General features: G+C 39.5%; 1 protein-coding gene and 1 long non-coding RNA gene across 5 annotated transcripts in view; one reads left to right on the top strand and one right to left on the bottom strand.

Moving 5' to 3' along the window:
- Window positions 1-620: 620 nt before the first annotated feature.
- LOC119024030 overlaps window positions 621-22,555 on the top strand; it is a 52,217-nt gene continuing 30,282 nt past the window's right edge. The window contains exons 1-3 of one of the 2 annotated variants that reach the window (XR_005076385.1): window positions 621-943; window positions 4,744-4,889; window positions 7,873-7,993. This is a non-coding gene — a long non-coding RNA (uncharacterized LOC119024030). The remainder of the gene's footprint in view (window positions 944-4,743; window positions 4,890-7,872; window positions 7,994-22,555) is intronic. The other variant, XR_005076386.1, reaches the window with a different exon arrangement.
- Window positions 2,991-20,852, bottom strand: ampd3b (adenosine monophosphate deaminase 3b). Of its 3 annotated transcripts, none has more exons than XM_037106403.1 (16): window positions 20,601-20,852; window positions 17,212-17,280; window positions 12,118-12,340; window positions 11,836-12,007; window positions 11,131-11,296; window positions 9,087-9,306; window positions 8,763-8,892; window positions 7,871-8,065; window positions 7,442-7,573; window positions 7,047-7,210; window positions 6,426-6,552; window positions 6,133-6,296; window positions 5,430-5,550; window positions 4,734-4,907; window positions 4,541-4,651; window positions 2,991-3,729 (listed from the first exon to the last, which is right to left on the bottom strand). In XM_037106403.1, the coding sequence occupies exons 2-16, from the start codon at window positions 17,267-17,269 to the stop codon at window positions 3,553-3,555; spliced, it is 2,334 nt and encodes a 777-aa protein (XP_036962298.1). In that variant the 5' UTR covers window positions 17,270-17,280; window positions 20,601-20,852; the 3' UTR covers window positions 2,991-3,552. The 3 variants fall into 3 exon arrangements, with proteins under 3 accessions (XP_036962298.1, XP_036962297.1, XP_036962299.1); XM_037106402.1 differs by having other exon boundaries at window positions 17,212-17,275; XM_037106404.1 differs by lacking the exons at window positions 17,212-17,280; window positions 20,601-20,852 and adding an exon at window positions 15,646-15,942.

Genomic DNA, 22,555 nt, shown 5'->3' with positions numbered 1-22,555 from the left:
TTTATTGGCTTCCATTTCTGACCCAGTGGCTGCTAGCCAACAGAACGTCCTTCACTGATTTTACTTATCTACAAACTATTTATTGTCCTGTGTTCTTTTTACTGCCCATAATTTCTTTTTTACTTGTTCTTAATTCTTTGATGTGATGTCATCCTCCTATTGCCCTTTAATAATTATATTTATATATGTATTTATTTATACATTTGCGTTACTTTTTTTCTTTTTCTGTGATTTTGCATTATATGTAAATATATGTGTATACATATATGTATATGTATATATGTGTATGTATGTATATAAAGTTTATTGTCATAGAATTTAAAGTTATTATGAATTCTAGCAATTTAGAATATTATTTAATTAAATATATTTATCTTGAAATATATTGCTTTTAAAAAAGAAGAGTTGTACCCAAAAGATACAGTTGAAGTTGTAATATGTGACTGTTTTTTGCTAAATTTGCTAAAATTGTCATTATGGTCTGACAGTAGAGTAAGATACAGGTCAGCGGTGTAAAAATCCTCTGTCTGTGGCTCCACCAAGTGGCTGTAATTTGATTTGCAAGAATCCACCGCTTGGGATCAACACAACCAATCAGAGCCAAGGAGCGTGTCTGAGAAGTGTCAATCATTCAACCTGCGTACGCTTCTGGCAGCCCCCTCTCTCAAGCAGCACTGGTCAGTGCCCCTCCGCCCTGCAGGCACAGCACCTGCCCTTATCTGGTCAGATACTTTCAAGGTCAAGCCCAAACTGTAAACAATGATGGGGCGTCAACAGAGTCGAAAAATGCGTCACCATTGCCCATGTCAAACAGAAGAAGTTAAAAAAGCCAGAAAGAAAACTAGGATAAATATCAGAGCTAGCAGATTTCAGAGGTGGAGGGAGGTGCGGGATTTGTAAGGACTCAAGAGCTGGCAGAGTTAGCTGCTTTTCTGCTGGACAGGTAAGTAACCCTGCTTGATATATGTTTAATTGTATGTGTTAACCACAAGGCTATGGTAGCGGTGGTTAGAGTAATACTCACAATAGCGCATGTCAGTAGAATGTTGCTATCGAGCTACTAGCTTGTTGCCAAATCTAGCTTGTTAGCTTGTATGCTAACTCCGGTGCTTAGCTCTGTCTTTATGGTTACTGGTTTGCAAAAGTGTCTTTCAAGTGACCAGCCAGTAATAATGTTAGTTTGTGTTCAGGACTCTGAATTGGTTTAGAGAAATAATGTTACTCACGCCTCACAAACACAGCATGGCGTGGCACTGAGTAATGATTACCAGGAATTTTATATATTTCTCAGGATATCTACATTGTCTCTGCATGAGGCACTCGTCATTGTAATTTAGTTGTATTGATCAGAAATAGAATAAGCTGTTCTTATTTTGTTGTTGTTATTTTGAAGGCTTGGTTATCTGGGATGGATCAAAGGTGGAATTTGACTGTGTCAAATGTTCAATTTCCAAAAAAGTTCCTCCAGGAGGTGTTTAGGAGCATGTTTGGGCCACTTGGAGTCCATTGATACCCACTTTCTGTGACACTTATTTGAAAGTTTCACATAGTTGGACTTAGAGGCAGTGTACCGACTTCAGTCAGTGACTGAGGGTAATCTCTAAGATATTTGTTTAAAAAAGAAATTCCACCAAAATCCAATGAAAACAGGTGTGTCTCATTCAACTAGTAACCAAAGACACACACTAGAGTCAGCTGGTACCCATCTGAAAAAATAAATCTCACCTCAAAATTATCTCTAAAATGAATAAACTCATTTACATTATTCTGACCTTCGACCTTATGTCAAATCAGTACCTTCATAGGTTAGCTCATCATTGTCTTTGCATCTTCTTCCTGTTGTCAGGGAATTTCCAGATTTGGAAAGCACATTGCTAACCAAACTAACATTGCAGTGTCTTCTATTTTGTGAATGTTACTGAAAGGCTCAGAGCATTAGGATTTTTCACACTTTGGTTTATCTGTAGACTCATAAAAAACAACACTAATTGGTACTGACAGTGTGATTCTTAACAGAGGAGTAATCAATCATCAGACATACATATATCAGAGTAAACCACCGACTACTTAAAGCAATACTGCATGCAAGTCTGTATATTCTTCTATATTCTCTATTTACAATATTCTGACCTTTGATCTCACAACAAATCAATTCCTTCATAAGTTCTCCCGGGGAGATATATATGCAGCCCCAAAAGAGAATGCTACATTGGTTACTTGAACTGGGATTAGCGCTAAACCATCGCTTACTGCTTACAAACCACCGGCAAATGTCACAAGTTCACATTTTCCTGGTGGGATAAGACCCCGTCTTCATTACAAAGTAGCTTTCCCTGACCAGGGCCAGTTACTAGCTAGCTTATAAATGTCTCATGCTTTCACTAATGGACCAGTTGAACTTTGTATATGAACATTTAACACTTGGTGGGTTCCTTAAAACACTGTATAGGATACTAATTTAAATGCAGTTAAAAAAGACAGTATATCGCCTTTTCAATATGCTTGAAAAAGGTGCTTCTAAGGAAAAAATGGTTAGCACCATGTACAGCTGCAATGATTGATTCATCAAGGAGTTGTCAAAAAGCTATCAGTAATTATCTTATTCCAGCTTCTAAAATGTGAATAGTTTCTTATTTCTGCAGTCCTGTATTACAGTAAACTGAATATATTTGGGTGGTAACAACACAGGACATGTGAAGACGTCATGGTGGGCTTTGGAAAACACAACATTTCTGACATTTTGTCTAACAACTAATTGATTAATTGAGAAAATTATCGACAAGATAATCAGTGGTAAACGTTCATTAGCTGTTGCCCGAAGGGAAATTTGTGGGTGGAGTACAAAATGTTTCCTCTTGCTTGGTATTTATTTTCCAAATATGAGGGTCCATTACTAGCCTTTTCAAGATTTTCAAAAGTTCTGCCCACTTTCAGACTAAATATATGTGAACTGTATTGTGATGGACATACGCAAGAAAAACAAGAAGCACTGACTGTTCTGCAGCCTTTATTTACATATGAAAAACTATGTAAAATGAAAAACATAAAAAAGAAGATAATTCCAATCAGTCTTTTCACACAAAAGGCGTACTTACTTAGCATTAAATTGGTCTGTCTATTTCTTTTTTCTACATTACATTTCTGTTCTATAGTCCTTTTGTAACATGAGTGTGTGCACGTGACAGGAAAGTACAAAGAAAATCAGTTCCTTTACAAAGAACTTGTGAATATGTCAAATCTAAATCAGATTTTATGGCTGATGCCCATTCATATATCCGAATCCACGAGTACACTTCACACCCTTAAAAAGAAAATAAACCTTTAACACAATAAAATGTGGCACACAGTGATTGGCAAAATGTATAGATACAGCTTAAAATACAGTTCAGAAATCAAGTTTTTCTCATGCTGCATGGTTCACCATGCCAGATTTCTGCACCAAATAAGAGCCCCCTTTTTAAAAATCTGGCCTAAAAATTGCATGCGGCATCTGACCTATGGCCCTTCATCACTGAGAAAATGCTCAGGCCCAGTTTGTGCTGCCATGGTCAATCACTCGCATGGGCTAGTGCCAACGTCTGCCTTCACTGCATCCACAAGAAAACTGAGCTCGTTGCACAGTGTCTCGTGGCGGTAGGACATGCGGATCTGTGCCACATTTGTCCTCCGAATATCGTTGCCCTCTGGTCCTTCCTGAAGGTAGTTGGAACCAATGAAGTGTTTCTTCTCCTGTGGGTGAAAAGGTGAAAAATTAAGTGCACATATTGCACAGATGCGTAAATCCTTGCAGTGTTTCGCAAGCTCTTTGTAAGCCAACATGGGACACGGGTGGTAACAACTGAATTTTTTTATCTCTCTGTTTGTGGACAAGATGTGCAGCCACTTGGTTAGCTTACAGTGTGATTGAATAATTTTAAGTTTTTTTTTTTTTTTTTTTTTTTTTACTTGGAGTTTGAGGAGTTTGAGGCTGCAAATGTACTTAAGAAGTTCTTCTCATTAAAATGTATTCAGTGTAGTCGGATCTAAAGGTCAAGTGGCTTGATGGCCGCCGGCAAAGTTTTATAAAGCTAGTCATGTCAGCTGACTGTAATGTAATCAGTAGGCATGTAGTAGTGTCATCTTTGTTGATCAAGGCTCTCAGTCATCCAGGTCATGGTAAGTGCTGTATCATTGGCAACTGGACGTGTTTCAGTTTCTTGTTTCGCCCCTCATCCAAGAAGCTTCTTCAGTTGTAACTAACTGTGTAGGAGTGTCCTTAAGGACAGGTGTGAGTTCCGAGTTTCAGAGTTGTTTGGTCCTCTTGTGGGCCGTTGACCCAACCGGCATGTGTGTGGGTTGCTAGGGCTGAGTGAGCCAATGTGTGAATGGCTGTTGAGCTGTCTGGGGAGGAAACTCAGTACAGCATTCTACAATGCAGAGAGGTGAAACGTCCTCAAGGAACTGAAACAAGTCCAGTTGCCTATGATATAACACTTAGGTTTCATCTTTCTATTCCTACAACCCAGTTATGTTACTAATTGAGCAAAACAGTAAGAGTTACCTGATGCGAGAGTCCGCTCTGCAACACACTGTTTCTGGCGATCTCACACAAATCACAAGTGCTCAGCTTCCACAGCTGGGCTGCGATGGCATACTCCTCCATCAAGGCCTCCTGAAACAGTTCAGAGACAGTTGAATTATCAAGAACTTTGTGGGGCTAACATAAATTATCATATCTGATTCATTCTTTTGACCTTGGTATAGTGGAACTGCATGGGGTCGTCAGTGGACAGCGACACACACAGGCCTTTCTGCAGAAACTCTCGTAGAGGATTCTTGGAGTACTCCAGGAAAAGGCTGTTGTTGCTCAGTGGTGACATGGCGATCGGGACCTGGGCCAAGTAGTACAGGTACTGCAACACTGGACTCTGGGGAGGGGTAGGAGGTGTAGACACCAAAGTAATATGAGTAATGCTATGGATTAGTTTGAGTGGTGACTGGAGAAAATGAATTATCTTAGGTGTAAGGAATAATTAAAATTTTCCATACGTATAAATGTCTCATGGGGTACTGCTAAGTGATCAGTAGCACCATGGTTTGACCTATATCCAGTTCACGACAGCTCTTACAATTGATGGACAACTTCAAGTAATAGATTTTAGGGTTTCAATCAGCAGTAATCACAGATTGTTTTGATTGAACAGCTGGGGATGAAAACAGAAAAGTGTGCCACCTACAGAAATGAATGTCACATTTAAGCAATTTTGTGAATTAAAATGACTTTCTCTGAGCAGAATTCAGAGAACAGGGATCTTTTTTTCCTGTATTCTTTTGTTATTGATTTTTCAGCTAGTGTCTTCCAAATCTGTGGTTGCTTCTTAGTTGAAGAGTTAAGATTAAAAAAGCAGTCCCTTTGGGGTGAACACCCAAATATGAATTCAGGACTGCACCTTCTTAAGGTTGAGTCCATGGGAGATGTTGTCGGCCGTGAGGAAGGCGGTAACCAAGTGGGTGATGGAGCCGGCCTCACCACAGTGGGGACGAAACTGGAAGGTGTTCAGTCCTCGCTCCCTGTGGAAGGACAAATGGTGATGCTGTAATACCAGTAGTACAACAACATGAGTAAATATGCACTACTGTCTGCTCCATCAACTGGATAGCCTCAGGAGGCCCAACTAATGTAGTTCTGTGAATATGATGCATCGTCATTAGTACTTCCGCCTCTAGGAGAGCTTTAGTGTAATATTTTGTGTGCAACAGTTTTTATCTTTAAGGCTCTCTGTTGCCCACAGCTAAATTACTTCACATTTAGCGGTGGGCAACAGTAAAACCCTGATGTTGTGTCTGCACTGCTGAAATAATGCAGACATCTTCCATCAGCCTTTACATTTATGAGTACCACATTTCTTAAAAAACAGCTGGTGTTTACATGGTGTTTACATTCAAGCTTTCTTACAGATCAGACTGGTGTATATAATACAAGTTTTCCCTGTGAAATCAACAGAAGGTGGATTGGTTTCTTCTACCAAAAACCATAAACATTATTGTTAATACTTTCTTGGCAAGTAACATGACTCCTAGGTGGAGGATTAGCATTCGATGGCATAAATCCTCGCAGGAATCTTGTTGCACACATAAAGGCACAGGACTTACTTGCGCAGGTTGTTGAGCACCATGATGTTGGCGTACATGTAGAACAGGTAGTACGTGTAGGGAGGGTTGTCATTCGTCGTCCACGCCTCAGGCTTTGGGCTTTTGTAAGAGAACATGTGGTCACTGTGTTTGGACTCGTCATCCACGCTGTCAAATCCTGTTACCTACAGGACAGTTGAGATAATTCCAGGACATTTGCAAAATACATTTTACACAATTATGCACATTTATTCATCAGTGCAAAAAGATGTTTGTGTGTCTGCTCATTTTTTTTTTTTCCAAAGAGTACTTACGTATTTCAAGAATACATGTATTGCTTTGTGCTTTTGTGGATTGACTGTAGCCTCAAAGAGGGGGAGGAAAACATTCTCCAGCATTTTGGCATAGTGTGGTACTAATTTCTTTGACCTGAAGATGTCACTGCAAGGCAGAAAGGAATCAAGTTAGCTTGTCATCCCATACCATGCACAAACATTTTTGCATTTATTTGCTTATTCAGTTCAGAAGAACAGCCTTACGAGCCACTTAATTATTCCTAACTTGCGAGCTGGCACTTTACAAGTTCAGAGCCAAAGCTTTGGCAACGCTAGCATTACAATTTATCTATTCAGGATTTCTTAGTTAGTTATGAGGATGTCATTTAAAAAAAGTAACCCTAAATGAACTACCTGTATTTCATTGCTCATTAATTGAAAGAGGAAACAATATAACAATTTTGAAGATGAATTATTAACCTTTATTAGCGCTCACTGTCAATAACTGTACAGCAGTGACATTTATTTTTTCCATATGTCCCTCTTCCAAGCATAATTCAATAGACTCACAGCCCTTAGTGCCAAGGAAACTGTGTTGGTGTTATTGTAAGGAATGTGCCTGCCTGTCATTGTTTTCCTCTGCTTTCACTGAGCACTTACTAGATCCTTGGAATCTGGATCATCCATCTCATGTTGGGTGAGTAGACCTTATGCTGGATGAACCAGTTTGCTAGGCTCTCCCACTCACTGGCAGAGCGGCCGTAAATCGACAGACGGGGCTCAGCATGCTGATACTTGCTCTCCTCCAGCTCTTTGGCAACTTCCTGAAACAGGAAGTTGGTGAGGTTTTCTTGATAAAGCAGAAGCAACTGTCTGTACAGATAAAAGATCAAATTCACTTCCTTCTAATTTCTAGGTACCAACAAAGCAAGTGTACTTTGTGATAAACCAAACAAACATGATTTGACAAATTATCCAACTCATCTCATTCGACCGGATGAACTGAACGGGTGTCCGGGGTCTTTAAGTGACATTAGTGCTTAGTCATACCATACCTTGATGAGACGTGCAAAATATTCCCCTTTGATGTAGTTGTCTGTTTTCAAGAAAATCTCTCGCAGTTCGCTGGCTCCCACTGGGTTGTACTTGGAGTTGAACTTGTCAAAGCGATGAAATGTTTGTCTTCCCTAGGAGAGTAAATCGTGCAAGAGAGTGAATCGTATGTACTGATGATCACATTCTCATTCCAGCGTAGTGACTGTATTGATTATTTTCAGATTACACATTGAGAGGAACTTGCGTGGAGCATAGAAAATGATTGCATAACACCATATGAAATGTATAAACACCCATAATTGCATCCTTGTGTCAGTAAGCACAGGTTAACGAAATGAACTGTGACTTTTCTGTAAATGACAAATTGATTCTTGGAGGGCACATGGAATTATTCAGTATGTCATTATGAATTATGAATTTGTTCTTACAGCATGCACATCCAGAGAGTCTACGGTGAGGTCATAGGGGTCCATGTTGAGGTTGCTGAAGACTTCCTTGAGTGTGATCTTCTTACCGCCCTTCTCCAAGACCACGCGATCTGCCTCTGTCTGGTACGTGGCCTTTATAAATTTCAGCAGATGCTTTTGATTCATGCAAGCAGCAGCGTGTATATGTGTGTCCACCTGTGTTTGACAGAAAGCAAACAGTGACAATGTGCACAAATTCACTGGGCAAGTTCCAGTAGATCCATAAACCTAATGTTTACTTAAGTTAAAAATAACCTTTGTTGTAGTGAGACAGCACTTTGGCCCAAGCACTGACACATAGTCGGCCAAATGAATTGTATTAATGATTTTTATCATATCAGCAGTAGAGATATCTACCTTCTTTCTAATATAATGGAACTACATAGGATTGTCTCATGGTGCTAAAAGCATTAAAAAAAGGGGGGCGTGGATCAACAGCTATATCTCCTCCCAGAAATCATGACCAAGTTACTCAAGATAATCCACAAACCTTGTTGTAAGCAGTTTCATGTAGGAACTATTTCCTTTCTGCCACACTTAACCTGCCATCCGTGTCACTGTGCAGAGGGAAATGTGTGGCTAATCATGGATAAGAGGCTCGTGGCAGTGCAGGATGTAAACGTTAATAGCATCTTCCTCAGCTGAGCTCTTACATTTGCTAGGGTAGTTATCTTAGTCAGCTTGCGTTGCCTGCTTTTCTCCACGCAACCCACACCAAAACCATCTAGATGGATTAATAGCACTGCAGGTAAAAAATCTCCAGTATTTTTTATTTCTGTCCCTTTAATGCAGAATTTCTACAATAAGTTAATTACTTCATAGTGAACTAGATGGAAGTGAAATACCAACTGACCTTTCTAACGTTGTAGAAGTCTCTGTGTGAAACACTTTTTAGCTCTTTGAGCTCTGCCATTTCATTCAGCATTTCATGGAGGTAGAATTTAGAGGCCAAGAAGTTCAGCCGTCTGTGACAGTAGGTTTTCCTGTGAGGCATCAATGAAAGATCAGCACAACATTTGATGCAACAAAATAAGAGATTCCAGTTTTAGAACCTAGTTTTCAGCACCGCCAGCCATACTGTCCCAACAGTTCAGGGACAGAAACTTGTTCTAAGTGTTGTGTGAAATATTAGTTTAAAAAATGTTAAAAAAAAATGAATTGTTAATAATATACTCACGTTGGGCCGTCGGCTATCATTGCAAGGACGTGACTCAGGTCTATGGCAAAGGTCTCAATGTCAGGGTAAGGGAGACTGTGAGGCTGCTGTTGTTTCAGGGCCTCGGCATTGTCGTAAACGTGAACTATGCCATCTTTCATCTGCAGCTCATAGTTCAGGTCCTCAGGAATACCCTCCATGGAGTACAGATCCTCCCCTTCATGAGGGGGAGGCAAGGTGTCTACAGATGTTGGAAGTAAAAACAAAACGACAAATGAGAAAAAGTCATAGTCATTTAGTTTATAGAGAATGCCGTACTGTTGAGTAAGATGAACAGAAACAGTTGTAACATCATGTGAAATATCATAATTGTAAATTGTGTATTATGCTGTTTTTCCATTATAAACACTTGATAGAAAATGATGTCCATTAACGCGCACAAGTTATTCTGTTTTGCACCGAGTCATTATGTATTACACAAGGACATTGCATATGTTATGACTGAGAAGTTTGATGTGAAGGTAAAAACAGTGATTAATCACAACTGTAGCATGAGCAGTATGGATAGCAACATGCTCTGTAAGCAGAATTCACTAGTTCAGTCAGGACTGTGATATTACACAAAACAGGTTTTGCCACCTTAAACTCCTCAAGCAGGAGTTTAAGGTGTTTCTTTGGTGTAAAGAAACAATTATGTTGTTTATTAGGGTCCCTTATCTGTGAGACATTATTTTGTAAATGTTGATGACATCTTTGCCACTGAGGGAAGATTGATTTTATTTATTTATTCTATTTCTGTTGTTGAAATTGGAACCATCCTTTCATCTGTTTGCTTTAAACAACTTTTGCTTACAGTGGTTTCAGTTTTTACTAGACAAGATGAGAGTTGAGCAATGAAGCAGTTCCTCTTTTTTCTCTGTTCAGAATGTAGTTGTTTTTTGCTGCACACTGCCAAAAAGCATTGTTCTTTTTAAACTATCTCATCTCACCCTTTTCTTTAGCTCCTACATAATAAGAAAAGTTTACCCTAATCCAAACAATATTTCATAACTTTCCTAGGTCTGTTAAAATTTCACCCAAAATCTCAATTACATTATATGGTTGATAATTGCATGAAACGATAACTAGTTCTGACTGATAAACATGCACATTTGATGGACGTATGAGTTCATTCTGGTAATATCCATGAATCATATTTCATCAACAACACATTCTGTTTCTCCCTCTATTATTCGCTGGATTGCACTCAGGAGAAGCCTCTGGAGCTCGTCTCTTATCTGCAGCCAGGAATAGTTTGACTGACCTTGACTCACACACTCTTCACACTAACTCTGATACACATACAAGGAGCCATTCAGAATAGGCTGGTACAATAGTCAAATAGTTTTAACAACACTGAAACAGCAGGTTGACATCTTGACATCAGATTAATGTTGCAGTAATTTATTTTAGTTAAAAACTTCTACTATTATGTTCTGGACACCTGTTGTAGTGAATGTAAAGTGGTATTTTCTTAGTCTCTCATATTCTATCTGCTCATTCCTGCGCTCAGTGTAAATTCTTTCACTAGTCTTTGCTGTGAGAGTGCCATCCACTCACAGGCTATTGTCCTTATAGGTTCAGCTAATTGCCATTTATGACAAGCAAACCAACATTTCGTCCATTTTATCTAAAGACCCAGACAGTTTTACACCTGTACACCTTGGCTGCTGCTGCCATTGAGAAGAGGCCAGTCAGAAGCACTTATCAGTAACCAGTGGTGGAAAGCAACTAAGTTCATTTTCTCAAGTAGTGTATCCCTGAACTTTTTATCTTAACAGATATTTTCAAATGCAGTTTTTCTAGTCTCTTGTACAGCTGATTTAACTCTGATGTCTACCCAAGCTTTAATAGATGTCTAAGAGTTGTACCACTAACATTTATGTAGGGGAAAAATTCATGTAAATATTACGTTAGAAACCAGGGGCTACCAAAATGGCTTCTCACATTCTGCAGGGCATGTAAGAATCAATACCGGACCAGAAAAAGCAGGAGTATTGACCCTTTTTTTTTTATATGCTCCTACCTGGAAGAATCTCATTCTCCTCCCTCCATTTCTCATCTTGGGCATTGCGGAGGAACTTGGCAGTGGTCCTGGGGAAGTGGTGGTAGGCCAATCTAGAGTATTTCTCTCTGATGAACAGCGCCCCAAGGAGACTTTTGGCTGCCTGCTCATAATCCTCAACTGTGATCTGAAAAAGTCAGGGAAAAAGTTCAGTTTTTTTTGTTTTTTTTGTTTTTTTTACCAAGAAATTACTTTCAAAACAAAGTCTGTCCTTATACGCCCTTTTCAGAATCATAATAATTAATTGAAACTATGGTACTCAGCAGAATGACTTCTCTCTGGTGTAGCGTTAACTCAGCCTTTAAGGCAACAACTAGAAGCCATCTTGGAGGTTCTCACCTGGATGACAAACCCTTTAAAGCGAGTGAAAACATGGCCTTTCCTCTGACATACTTTGGCCAAATGTCTTTTCCTACAGTATAGCTAAGAATTGAACAATATCTCATCCATTTGGTTTCCTGGTGTGAAATGACCATTGCATCTTTTCCAAGTCATGTTTACTCTGGTCGTTTCTTGTGTATTTGTTATTTGTGCATAGCACTGGTTTTGTTTTAATAATGGTACCAATTTTTGACTACAGGAAGATGTGTGAAGCCAGTGTTACATGTTCGTGTTCATGCTATGCGTAGTTGCACATCAGCATGCTAGAGTGTTAATCCTGTTTACCCCTGCACAGTAATCTCCACTGATGGTTACTCTCTGGAAGTCTGGAAAACCCTCTGGGAGGAAAGGTTCAGGTGTGGGCGGCATTGAGGGTCCCATAGCCTGGGCCCAGTCACTGCCGATGGGTATCTGCAAAGATACTGACTGCGAACGCTTCAACATGAAATTCTTCTTCCTTGTGACACATGAGAGAAGACAAGTATTACCCTCCTGACTGAGTAAAAGCTCACACAAGTATTTTCTTTTCATAAGACATATTTTGTCAAACATAATTTAATTTACTACCTTTTTGCACCCTCCTGGGACAGCTGCTCAGCCATCTCCTTCTGCAGTGCCCGCTCCCTGTCCTCATGTAGACCAATAGGACAGTCCTCTGGCACAGTGAAAAGTGCAATAGCATCCTTGGTGTCTTCCTCTTTCATAGCAGAGGCGAACACCTTCTCTGCCAGCAGGCGTACCCTCTCATCCACCTCGCTCATTGACATTCTTTGGAAAAGCCGTGGCATTTCTGAGGGAGTTGAGTAAGATTTATGGTTTAGTGAATGTTTTCTTGTCTAACAAGATGGTGGGGAAATCAACAGAAACAAAACAGACAAACTCTTCCATTGGTACTGGGCAAAGATTAAATCATACCCCTTTTACATTGGACAAAAAACACCACCTAGCGTCTGGCTTTCATCTTCAACAGGAAAGGGCAAAGATTGGCATTCATCGCCAGGTCACATGACTCTGCAGTAGTCACACGTATTTGCAAGCTCCAGTTCTGATCAGCTGTGATAGAAATATGATACCCAGGTGGACACACTAATTGTTGTAGCTTTTCAGAGGGTGCTATACTCAGGTTGAGGACCTTGGCGCATAAATCCTTTTTCCATGCGTCTCTATCCAAGCAGCGCTTGAACATGGTTCGTATGGCAGTTTGAAAGAGAGACTCAAGTAAAAGATATGAAAAAATAAATACTCTAACATTGTCTCTGGTCTCTATGATTCTTCCTTATGTTACCCATTTTGTGGCACATTTGTGACGCTGGACGTGACACCAAGTAATTTTTAACAAGAACGCAAACAAGTTTATTGGCAGTGGGCGTCCATTGCATTTTTTTTGTAGCATGCACATTTAAAAGTCCTGTATTTAAATGCACATTATTGTAATAAAATAATAGAAAATACATGCTTCATCCACTGTGATAGTGTGGAATAAGTTTTATAACAAGGGATGCATTAATCAGTTACTGAAATTTAATGTGGTTTGTGGACTTGGAACTGTGATTACAGATTTGAGGCATGGCTTTAGAATATGAGCATCTTGTCAACACGCTGTATTTCATCACATAGATGCGATGAAATGTGGCAGCACTTAAGAGAAATAACATTAGTGGTGGCAGTAAATATGAATACCAGCAAGACAAACATGAGACCTACAAATATGACTTGAGGTTTGGGATGATGGGGTCAAGGGATAAACCTGGCATGTTTTGCAATGCCTCATCCTAACTCACACCAGTAAACATGTCTTGAGTGGCTGACTTGTGTTTCAGTGCTGGCTACGTGTTCTGCCAGCGTGTCAGGCAAGTTACAGTAAAGACTATTAATCACTGTCCCAGGTGTCCAAGACTGGCAATGTGACCTCTCATCCCCTAGGGACTAAGGGTCACCCTTTTTAGGAAACCAACACTGGGAATGGAATGCAACACAGGGAAAACAGAAAACATATTGCTTCCACAGTCAGCTGTTTTGACTGCTGATGCATCACTATGCTTAGATCATTGATGTGGAAAATAGTGCAGTGATTTTTAAGTCAATCTAGTTGCTTTAAATCCAAAAGCATGACATATTCATGCAGATTATCGGTGCATTATAAAATATTAGTTTGTAATTCTCCATTTCCATTAATGACCGCTTTACGGCCGGTATGTTTTATGGCTTGGTTGACAATTTTTGTTTGCTGATTGGGTTGAAGTTGATGCTTTTCATTGTTGCTGCATTTTTCCATGCAGGTCTTTCAAAGGTTAAATATGAGATTTTGAACATAAATATAGCAGCATAATAGAGAACGATGTCACACTCTCTCTCTCTCAGCCATTCTAGCCTTGCTAGACAGCAACACGTACATTTGTTTTGGTTTGAGAGGTCAGTGCTCCAGTGTTTTATCAAATGGCAGCAAATGTCCTATATTTAACCTTCAAGTTAGTCAGTCTATAAGTGAGTGTAGAAACTCTAAATCAGATAAACTTGGGAACAGTCAGCCAAATTCACATGACTATGATTTCTCTGGCTTTTACTTTAAAAGGAAAATAAATGACCCAGACCCATTTGTGGTCATATCTGCAGTTATTAGCATACCATCATTTTGGTTTCCTTGACCTTTTGGTTGGAAAAACAGTCATGTTTATTTGTATTGACCTGCCTCTCTCGCATACCCATGACTTGGTCCTATTTTTAAAACTTGAGACTGTGTGAATTTATATTTTGATCAGGTTTTTAGCTCTGCAAGCTTGCTTAATCCCCCTGGTGTGAAAAATAGTGTTGCTTCCAACATGCCGTCAGTGGTGGAGATGTTTGGCTATTCAGATCGCTATGTCATCACTGTTACTAATAATATTTATGTTGCAGCTGGTGTCGGTCGCTAACCCAGTTCCAGCATCAATCCATGTGGGGGTATTTGAATCAACAAGTACAAGACAGGATATGCAGTACTGTTGGATCAGGTAGCAAACATCTATGCTGCAGACTCACCATCATGCAACTCTATCCGTCTGAAAACTTTGAGTGCCTCAAAGATGAGACCATTAACATTTGCTCTCACATTGACACAATTTTTTGCCTGTTACCCGGCTAGCACGTTGCTGAGGTTGTAATTCCTGACGAGCCTCTCAGTGTGTGTACACTCTGCCTACTGGAACAGCTGAGAAGCTTCTAGGTTGACCTTGACCTACATCCCTCTTTTATAGAAACCTGACACATACATGTAGCAGTCTAGGCATGTCGGTAGGGTCTTTTAACATATGTAATACAATTTTGATGAATATGTCTTTATATAGCCACAACTTCTTGCATCAATAAAATATTTCAGTAATGCACAATGCTTGCTTTTAATAGTTCATTTGTTTCACAGGGCATGTAGTATTTAGAAATTAGGAATTTGATTTTACCGAAGTTTGGATAAGTATGAATTAAAGAAAACAGTAGAGAAGAATATTCGAGTTTAGTTCAGTTTGTTTTTTAAAATATTAAATTCAGCATTTCTAAAATTAAACTGTAATACAAGCAGTGGATTCTTCATAGCAATTGGTGCCGTAACACCCAAATGTTAATATTGTCTGAACATTTAAGTTATGCAGTGATGTGGTTATCAGAAAAGTAATCCATCTTTTGCCTATAAGGAAACCATACCTTTATAGCTCTGTTAATGAATGTTTCCATGGTTTGGTGTTTATCATTTTTTTATGAGCTGCAGTACCTGGCAACATAATAGCGTGGTCATAAGGTAGCATGGTAACATGTTAACTTCTGACATTCACATAAGAAACATCAAGCAATTTGTGCTCCAGATGTCAAATATGGTTTGAAAGATCCTCTGAGTGTAAATTGGAGTGTAGGTCTGGAAACTTGAATCTGGATAAAGTATGGAATTTTAAAATGGAATGTGTTTAGTTGTCAGAGCTGGATGCTGGCATTTTTAAATCAGGAGGTGAGTCTCAGTATCTTAGACCGTAAACATTGAATGAACCACTTTGTAACTGGTAACTGTCATCAAATTGAATCTCAGTGTCAGTACACAGCTCTGTAGAGGAAGCTCTATCTGTCTCTTACCTTCTCCTGTGGTTTTAGCCATGTTTAACTCTCTCAGTCTCTGCCTGTTGAGTCAAGGCTTTCAGCTTTCAAACGTCTGCTGTCTCTTCAAGACTCCCCAGTACTTAAGGAGCTTGTGGCTCCACTATTTTCTTATGTCGGCAATTTTGGTCGTGTCTCAGAACATGTTAAATTGTTGCTAAATCCTCTTGACACTATCAAGGTGGTCTGGTCTGGGTTCTGTCTTTCTAGTATCTCTGGTGCGTCTCTTCTTGGGTTTTCACTCCCGGCTGCCTGAGTCAGTATGTGCTCTGCTGTTTACATGGCCTGGTGCCTGTATGTATAATGCAGCTGCTAGCTGTTGCTGTCTAGAGTGTCCCTCTCTATCTCTATTTTAGGGTTTTGAGAGTGTCACGGCAACAAGGGGGCTGCTAATCCGAGCTGGCATGTCACAACTGTCTGCTAACATGTGAGCTGCTATCTGTGAGATGCAGCATCGAGGAGAGAAAGAAATACCTGTTTCTAAGTTAATATTTGGGCCGTGGGAGAGCACATTTGAAAAACTCTTAATTATTCCCAAATGACAATGTTAGCTTTGGCAGCTGGCCAAAGACAGACAGAGAGGTCATTTACTAAATATAAAACAATTCATTATTTCCCAAAGCAAACATCCCAAACAAGGCTTTGTGGTTTAGCTAGCATGTAGCTGGGGGGGGGGTTCAGAGGTTGCAACTCAGAGTGTACTATTGGAGGGGGTAGCCAGGTTATGGAGGGCTTTGTACACCATGAGGCGACCTTTGAGGTGGATTTGCTTAGGGACAGGGAGCTAGTGGAGGTTCTGGAGGACAGGGAGCAATGTTGTCCAGGAGTGGATGAGCAGGCGAGCAGCAGAGTTCTGGATATACTGGAGTTTTTTGAGTATTGTGGATGATGTGCAATAGAGGACACTGTTGTAGTAATCCAGTCTGGATGTGATCAATGTGTGGATAAGAGTTTCTGCAGTTCTGAAGTCTGTTTTGGTGATGTGTTGATGTGTGTGTGGAGCCATCAATGGGGAGGAAGAAATTGGGGGTGTTTTTACTGTGTGAGTATGGATTAAGAGAAACCCAGTTGATGCCATGTGCTGTAAATTCTCAACCATCTCTCTAATGTGGTTAATTAATGAGTGTACATGGCAAAAAATCTCCATTGCAAGAGTATCACCATCCAAAATAACTTGTGACATGAAGTTAAAAGTAAAATGCCATTGAAAGCAGTCAGGTATTTGTTTGTAAAGTGCATGCTCTCACATTTGTGATGCCTCTCCTTTCATTAAAAAATGCATTTCAGGTGAAAACTAGTTGAACCTGTATGTGTGGGTGGCATAAAATCATGTGTCCACAAAGCTTTTTGTCTAGGCTTTTGTTACAGTTGTGTCCAAATTTGTACCTTGGTGGATAATCTGGGTTAGTGGAGAGATTTCCCTCTTGGTTTACTGTTACATTGTTCTCATCAGTTAAAACCCACTACAGTTGTTTCCTAAGGTATAATTCTTTAATACTGTGTATGACATGTGAACTGTGTTCAGGCACTGGATTATTTACTCACCTTTCCCAAGGCAGGGTGTGGACTGCTGCTTACTAAGGGGTGTGTCCCGTTTCTTCATTTTGATCTGCGCTGACACAAAAGACAAAAAGTACTGATTAACAATGAAATAAATAATCCACTGTTTGCTGAGTGGTGGAGAAGTAACCCAGAGATTAATTCTGAGTCAACTGGTTTTTAGTCCACAGAACAAAAGCAAGGTAGTAAGTAAAGGGCTCTGAAGTTGTACTGTCCTTTTCCATCCACCAGTGAGGTTATGCACAGGTTATGTCTTTTTTTTGTTGTTGTTGTTGGTTTTTTTTGTTTGTTTTGTTTTGGGGTTTTTTGTAAGTAGGATTAAACTATCACTACCAAACAGATTTCCCCAAAACTTGGATGGAGAATGGGTTTCACCCAGAATAGACCCCATTTATTGGTGTTGATTCAGATAAAGGCACATGTTCATGATTTTTTTTCACTGTCTTTCAGGTAATATAGCATGGATCTTGATGTAGAAAATTGGGCTATTTAGGTTGTCTGTATCTATGAGTGAGTACAAAGGGGGTAAAGCTTTGGTGGAGGTACATTCTCTACTGACTGTAGTTTGTCCATGAATTTTTTCAGACTGTTCCTTTTATCTATTTCTGAAAAGGTGAAATATCAGAGTAAAATTTGAGAACACCCTAGTTCTCGTCAAGATTAATGTGTTAGCAGTCATCACCGGCCGCTAGCCTAGCCTGTGGCTGTTTGTTGTTAGCTGTTGCATGCTCATTAAATATTTGTCACGTCTTGATTACAATTTTGACATCCTCAAATTTTATTGCGTTGTGCAGTTGATAAACACTAAACATAAGCAGAAAACCCCAGTATCATATTTAAGCTTCTCAGACGAGAAAAGAAAAAACATCAATGGAACAAGACTTTGTCAAATATCAGGTGAATTTCAGCTCCTTATTTTTTAGGCAATGTGTGCTTGGGGCTAAACATGTGAGAAAAGTCAGATTGCAAAGAAATTTAGATAAATATTGAATATGAGGCAGAAGCCGAATGCAGCCAAGTGTTTTAAAAGACCAGATTTATTCTGAGCAGGTGGGGAGTGCAAGTGAGAAATGTGTGGTGTTGCAGTGGTGTTAAGTTGCCAAAATGTTCAGATAAGTGCCTTGATTCTGAGGCTTGCCCACGCAACATGTGTTTGTAATGATAGCAGAGTTTAGGGGATGAAAGTGCAGTTCAGGTCCTTCCACGAAACAGATGCACACGCACACCTCTCTCAGTCATAATACTGTAAACAGCAGAAGCACATTTTCTGCACAGTATTGAGTACTCAAATGTGTCCATTTTAATTCTTTATCCTTATATTCAGTTTAAAATGTTTGATTCATGTTGGAACATTGTGTATTCTAAATTATTCCCACACAATGTGAGAAATCGGTTTTGTTTCATGCTAATATCCTTAGGTTTATAAGATGTAAATCAAAAATAGAAAAATATTGTTGTGTTTTTTTCTGTTTTCACACTGGATACAAGGTGTAATGTCAACATAGCCAGAACCTTCCACATCGTACAAAAACAATAAAAGATTTTTAGCCACAAGATTTTATTTTAAGACACAAGGTGGAAATATTTGGCTAAAGCCTTCAAAGCCCATTCCCAATAGGGCCCCCAGACTTTGGCCTTTTTTTCTTCTTCTGCATGATAATCTTGCAAAGATGGAAATTATTGTTTGCTTTAGGGGTTTACCCACAATTTTCTCCTTTGTTGTAACATTTAAAAAGCTGCAATATCAGGATGAAAGAGCTGGCCTGGACAGAACAAGTTTATCAGATTCAGCACATAGCAGAAAGCACTGGTTCTTCCTGTTCTTTCTTCTTTTTAGGTTCTTCAGAAAGTGAGTAACAACAGCCTCACTCAGACACATGTGATGATCACCAGTGAGAATGAAAGTCAATGCTGGTTCAGTTCATCAGTCTGTAGGTTGATATCAAGTCTGGGCTGAAGGACTCTTACCCCTGGTCTACTAGTGTGACTAAACATTGTGTGATGTTAGTTGTCTGATGAAGTACTCAACTTTGAGAGAAGAATAAGTAGAAAAGGGATCCCAAGCTGACTGGAAGGTGGTTGAGAAAGTTCCACATGAAACATTGTGTTGGTTATGGAATTTCCTATTCTTGATCACTGTCGGAAGAATGTACACAACGCCAAACATTACAAGGCTGAGTTACGCAGCTCTTTTGCATGTCTGAAGCATCTGTAGCACTGGCTTACCGAAAACGTCAGCGTGAACAGGGTTATATTTAGATATTCAAATTTTCCTGTGTAAAATCATCAAAGCAACAGTGACAGCTGCTATCGTTTGAGGGGTTGATGAGTTTACTAATGAATACAACTTGGCTCAAAAGTTACAAGCTCTGCATCATGCCTTGAGTGTGTTCATTTCAGATCAGTAGATGTTTTGGTCAACAGTGTAGATACTTAAACATACAGGCGATGCAAGCAGTCTTAATGATGCGTTTCTGTGATGACTTCAGTCAAAACAGCAGCAGTAAAATGTCTATAGAGGAGCATACATCCACTTGCAGGGCACTTTTCTCATGTAACATAACAAGTGGACTTACTAGGGAACATGCTTAGGCTTGTTGTTCAGGCACAACTGCAGAGCGAGTTCTGGCCTGAATTGACCAGCCAGCGTCTGAGACAAAAAGTACAAATATTTGTAATGAATTACTTATTTAACATTTAAGTTAGCCTACAGCGTAATGAAATAAACAAGTATAAATAATGTGAGTTTCATTTAATTCTACTCTTTGGAAGGCAATTTTCACCAGATCTTTACAGCACGTAGTCTGCACCACTGACTTGTTTTTCACACCATACATTGGACATGTGATATTCATCACATCACATTCACCCCTGCGGGACATTCCTGGTCTCTAATGTACCTGATCTTGCTTGTCTTTGGCATGTGTAAACACAAGAAGAATACATTTGCACAAACAGGAATAGATTTTACTGAACAAACAAAACTGAGGAGAAAACTCTGGCAACTTTTTAGGTGTGAACAGTTGTACAGTGTTAACCACAGTACAACTTTATCTCATGATAATTATAGCCCCTGAAGTGAAACGACTACAAAATATTCAGATACTATTCTAACATGCATAGATAATTTTTTATCTGTAAAACTGAATGTGCATCTTTACTTTAGAACATTTGTTCTGTATCAACCTCCAGGGCAAAATACAGCTATGGTAATTCTCTTAGTAGGTAACACCATGCATAGTGGGTTAGGTGCAAGGAAGAATGCAAGAGTGATGAAAATGATAAGCCGTGAATAAAGACAGAAGAGCTATCAAGCTAAGAAGAGCAAAGAGGAAAAACTCACGTGCAAAGAATCGTGACAGCAGTGTACTTACTGTTTGCTGGGTGGTGGACAATGTAAACACCTCTTGGGACTGCAGAGACCCTTATTAGGTTTCACAGGACAGGACTCTTGTCAGAGCAGCTTCTTCCGGCATGCAAAGGTACAGCCGTTTTACCCATTCAGTGCCAGTCTGTGCAACTTAAAGATGTTTACTGCACTCAGTTAGTTTGAGGAAGTGGTCTGCATTAGTGGTGCACAGTGCAGTAGAGGAAGTGCTGGAAGAATGTTGTATCGTGTCAGTACTTGCCCCTGTTAAACAGCATGTAAACTGTTTTGGCCACACCCCTCATTGTTCAGGATGTATGTACAGTTCCTTGTGCAGTCATAGTCTAACCTTTTAAGAGGATACGATTGCACAACAATCTGCATAAAGATCTGTACTTACAGAAAAATAGTTGTGTAAATATTCTGAGGAACTTTTTTCCTTTTAAAAAGTTAGAGTGTCCTCTACCTGTATAAATAGAGATGGAAGTCTCAACAATTCAAGAAGAAGTAAACTTGTGAAGTGCTATAGATTAGAGAGATATCGGGGTGATATGGAATCATTACAAAAAAATTTTTAACTAAAATTTGTTTTGCCCAAGTTGCTGTGACAGGGTAATGCCAATGATTCATGATAGTAAGTGGTACTATGCATACTGGCATTTGAGTTGGTTTTAGAGTGGTGGAGTAAGGCTTAGACCACCACCATCTGGACAGTCAAGGAAATTCCTCCATGTCTTTCATGACCTCTGTTTGGCTAGACCTTTTCATTGGAACAATAATTCTGGAAAAATAGTCTGTAAGATTATAGTATGTTATGATATTTCAATTAAAAACACTGGTAAAATCAAATCACAATGACGTGACTCTGAAGTTACTGCATTTGTAAAGATTTTGGTTGCTTTATGATAAGAAACAGTTACATTACTGTTACAGATGGTCTATGGACCCAAATGCAGCATAAAGGAATTGTGACTTTGGGAATTTAACATTAAAACAGATTACGAAGTGCAAAATCAGAGAAATATCCCTTTACAAAGTCTCTGGCAGATCTACTGATATAGCAGGCGGAACCGGGCAGGATAATGGCTGGGTGAGCAGTAGACTAGTCCACACTCACTTGCAGCTCAGAAGATTAAGGGCGACAGAACAGGCAGTGGAGAGCAAGCGATCAGCTCATGAAGGTAGAAGCCAGCAGGTGAATGTGTGTTCACAACAGCAAGCAAGGCAACACAGGGAAAGACTCTTATCACCAGGAAGTCACAGGGATGCAGAGCAGAAAATTCACACAGTCGAGCAGCAGTGCAGAGATTTCACTGGACAGCCACAGCCAAAATAGCATCCAATGTTTCTTGTTGCTTTACTTGCCATTAAATACAGGCACAGATGAATGTTTGCATTATACATTGGGCTGTGATTAGTATAAGACTTGTCACACAAGTGTGCATTGTCATTGAATATAATTGGGAACAGCACTTGAGATTATAGCAGGAATTTCTCTTGGAGTTGAATGCATGTCATGCAGACAGGAGTGTAATTATGAGTGTAATGTGTGACTGTAATCCTGATATAGGATTTTTGAGGCCAATGCCAAACAGATATTTGATAGTTTAAAATGAATTACCTGTAACCTTAGCATTTCTATACTCTAGTTTCTTATTACAGGTACACTTAAGCCAACAGATTAGCAATAAACTATGATGGGTTTGTGTGCTACATTTATTAGGCTGATCTAATTATGCCAGGAATTTCTGAGGGCTACTATTTTTTCACTTGACAGAAAGAACCAAGTGTTGATGTTGTGTCAGTGGAGGTCAAATTCCATTGCGATTAATATCTCTGTTTAATCCTCATTTGAGTGTTCCTGGTTTAAAAATGAGCATACTGCCCCTTTCCCTTCATTCATCAAAACTTGGTGTGCCTTTGCCAAAAGATAGGCCTCATTCATTTTAGTGAAATGTTGAA

Source organism: Acanthopagrus latus, chromosome 8 (genome assembly GCF_904848185.1).
Source record: "Acanthopagrus latus isolate v.2019 chromosome 8, fAcaLat1.1, whole genome shotgun sequence".
NCBI classification, from domain to species: domain Eukaryota; kingdom Metazoa; phylum Chordata; class Actinopteri; order Spariformes; family Sparidae; genus Acanthopagrus; species Acanthopagrus latus.
This window is presented reverse-complemented; position numbering and strand designations above follow the sequence as displayed.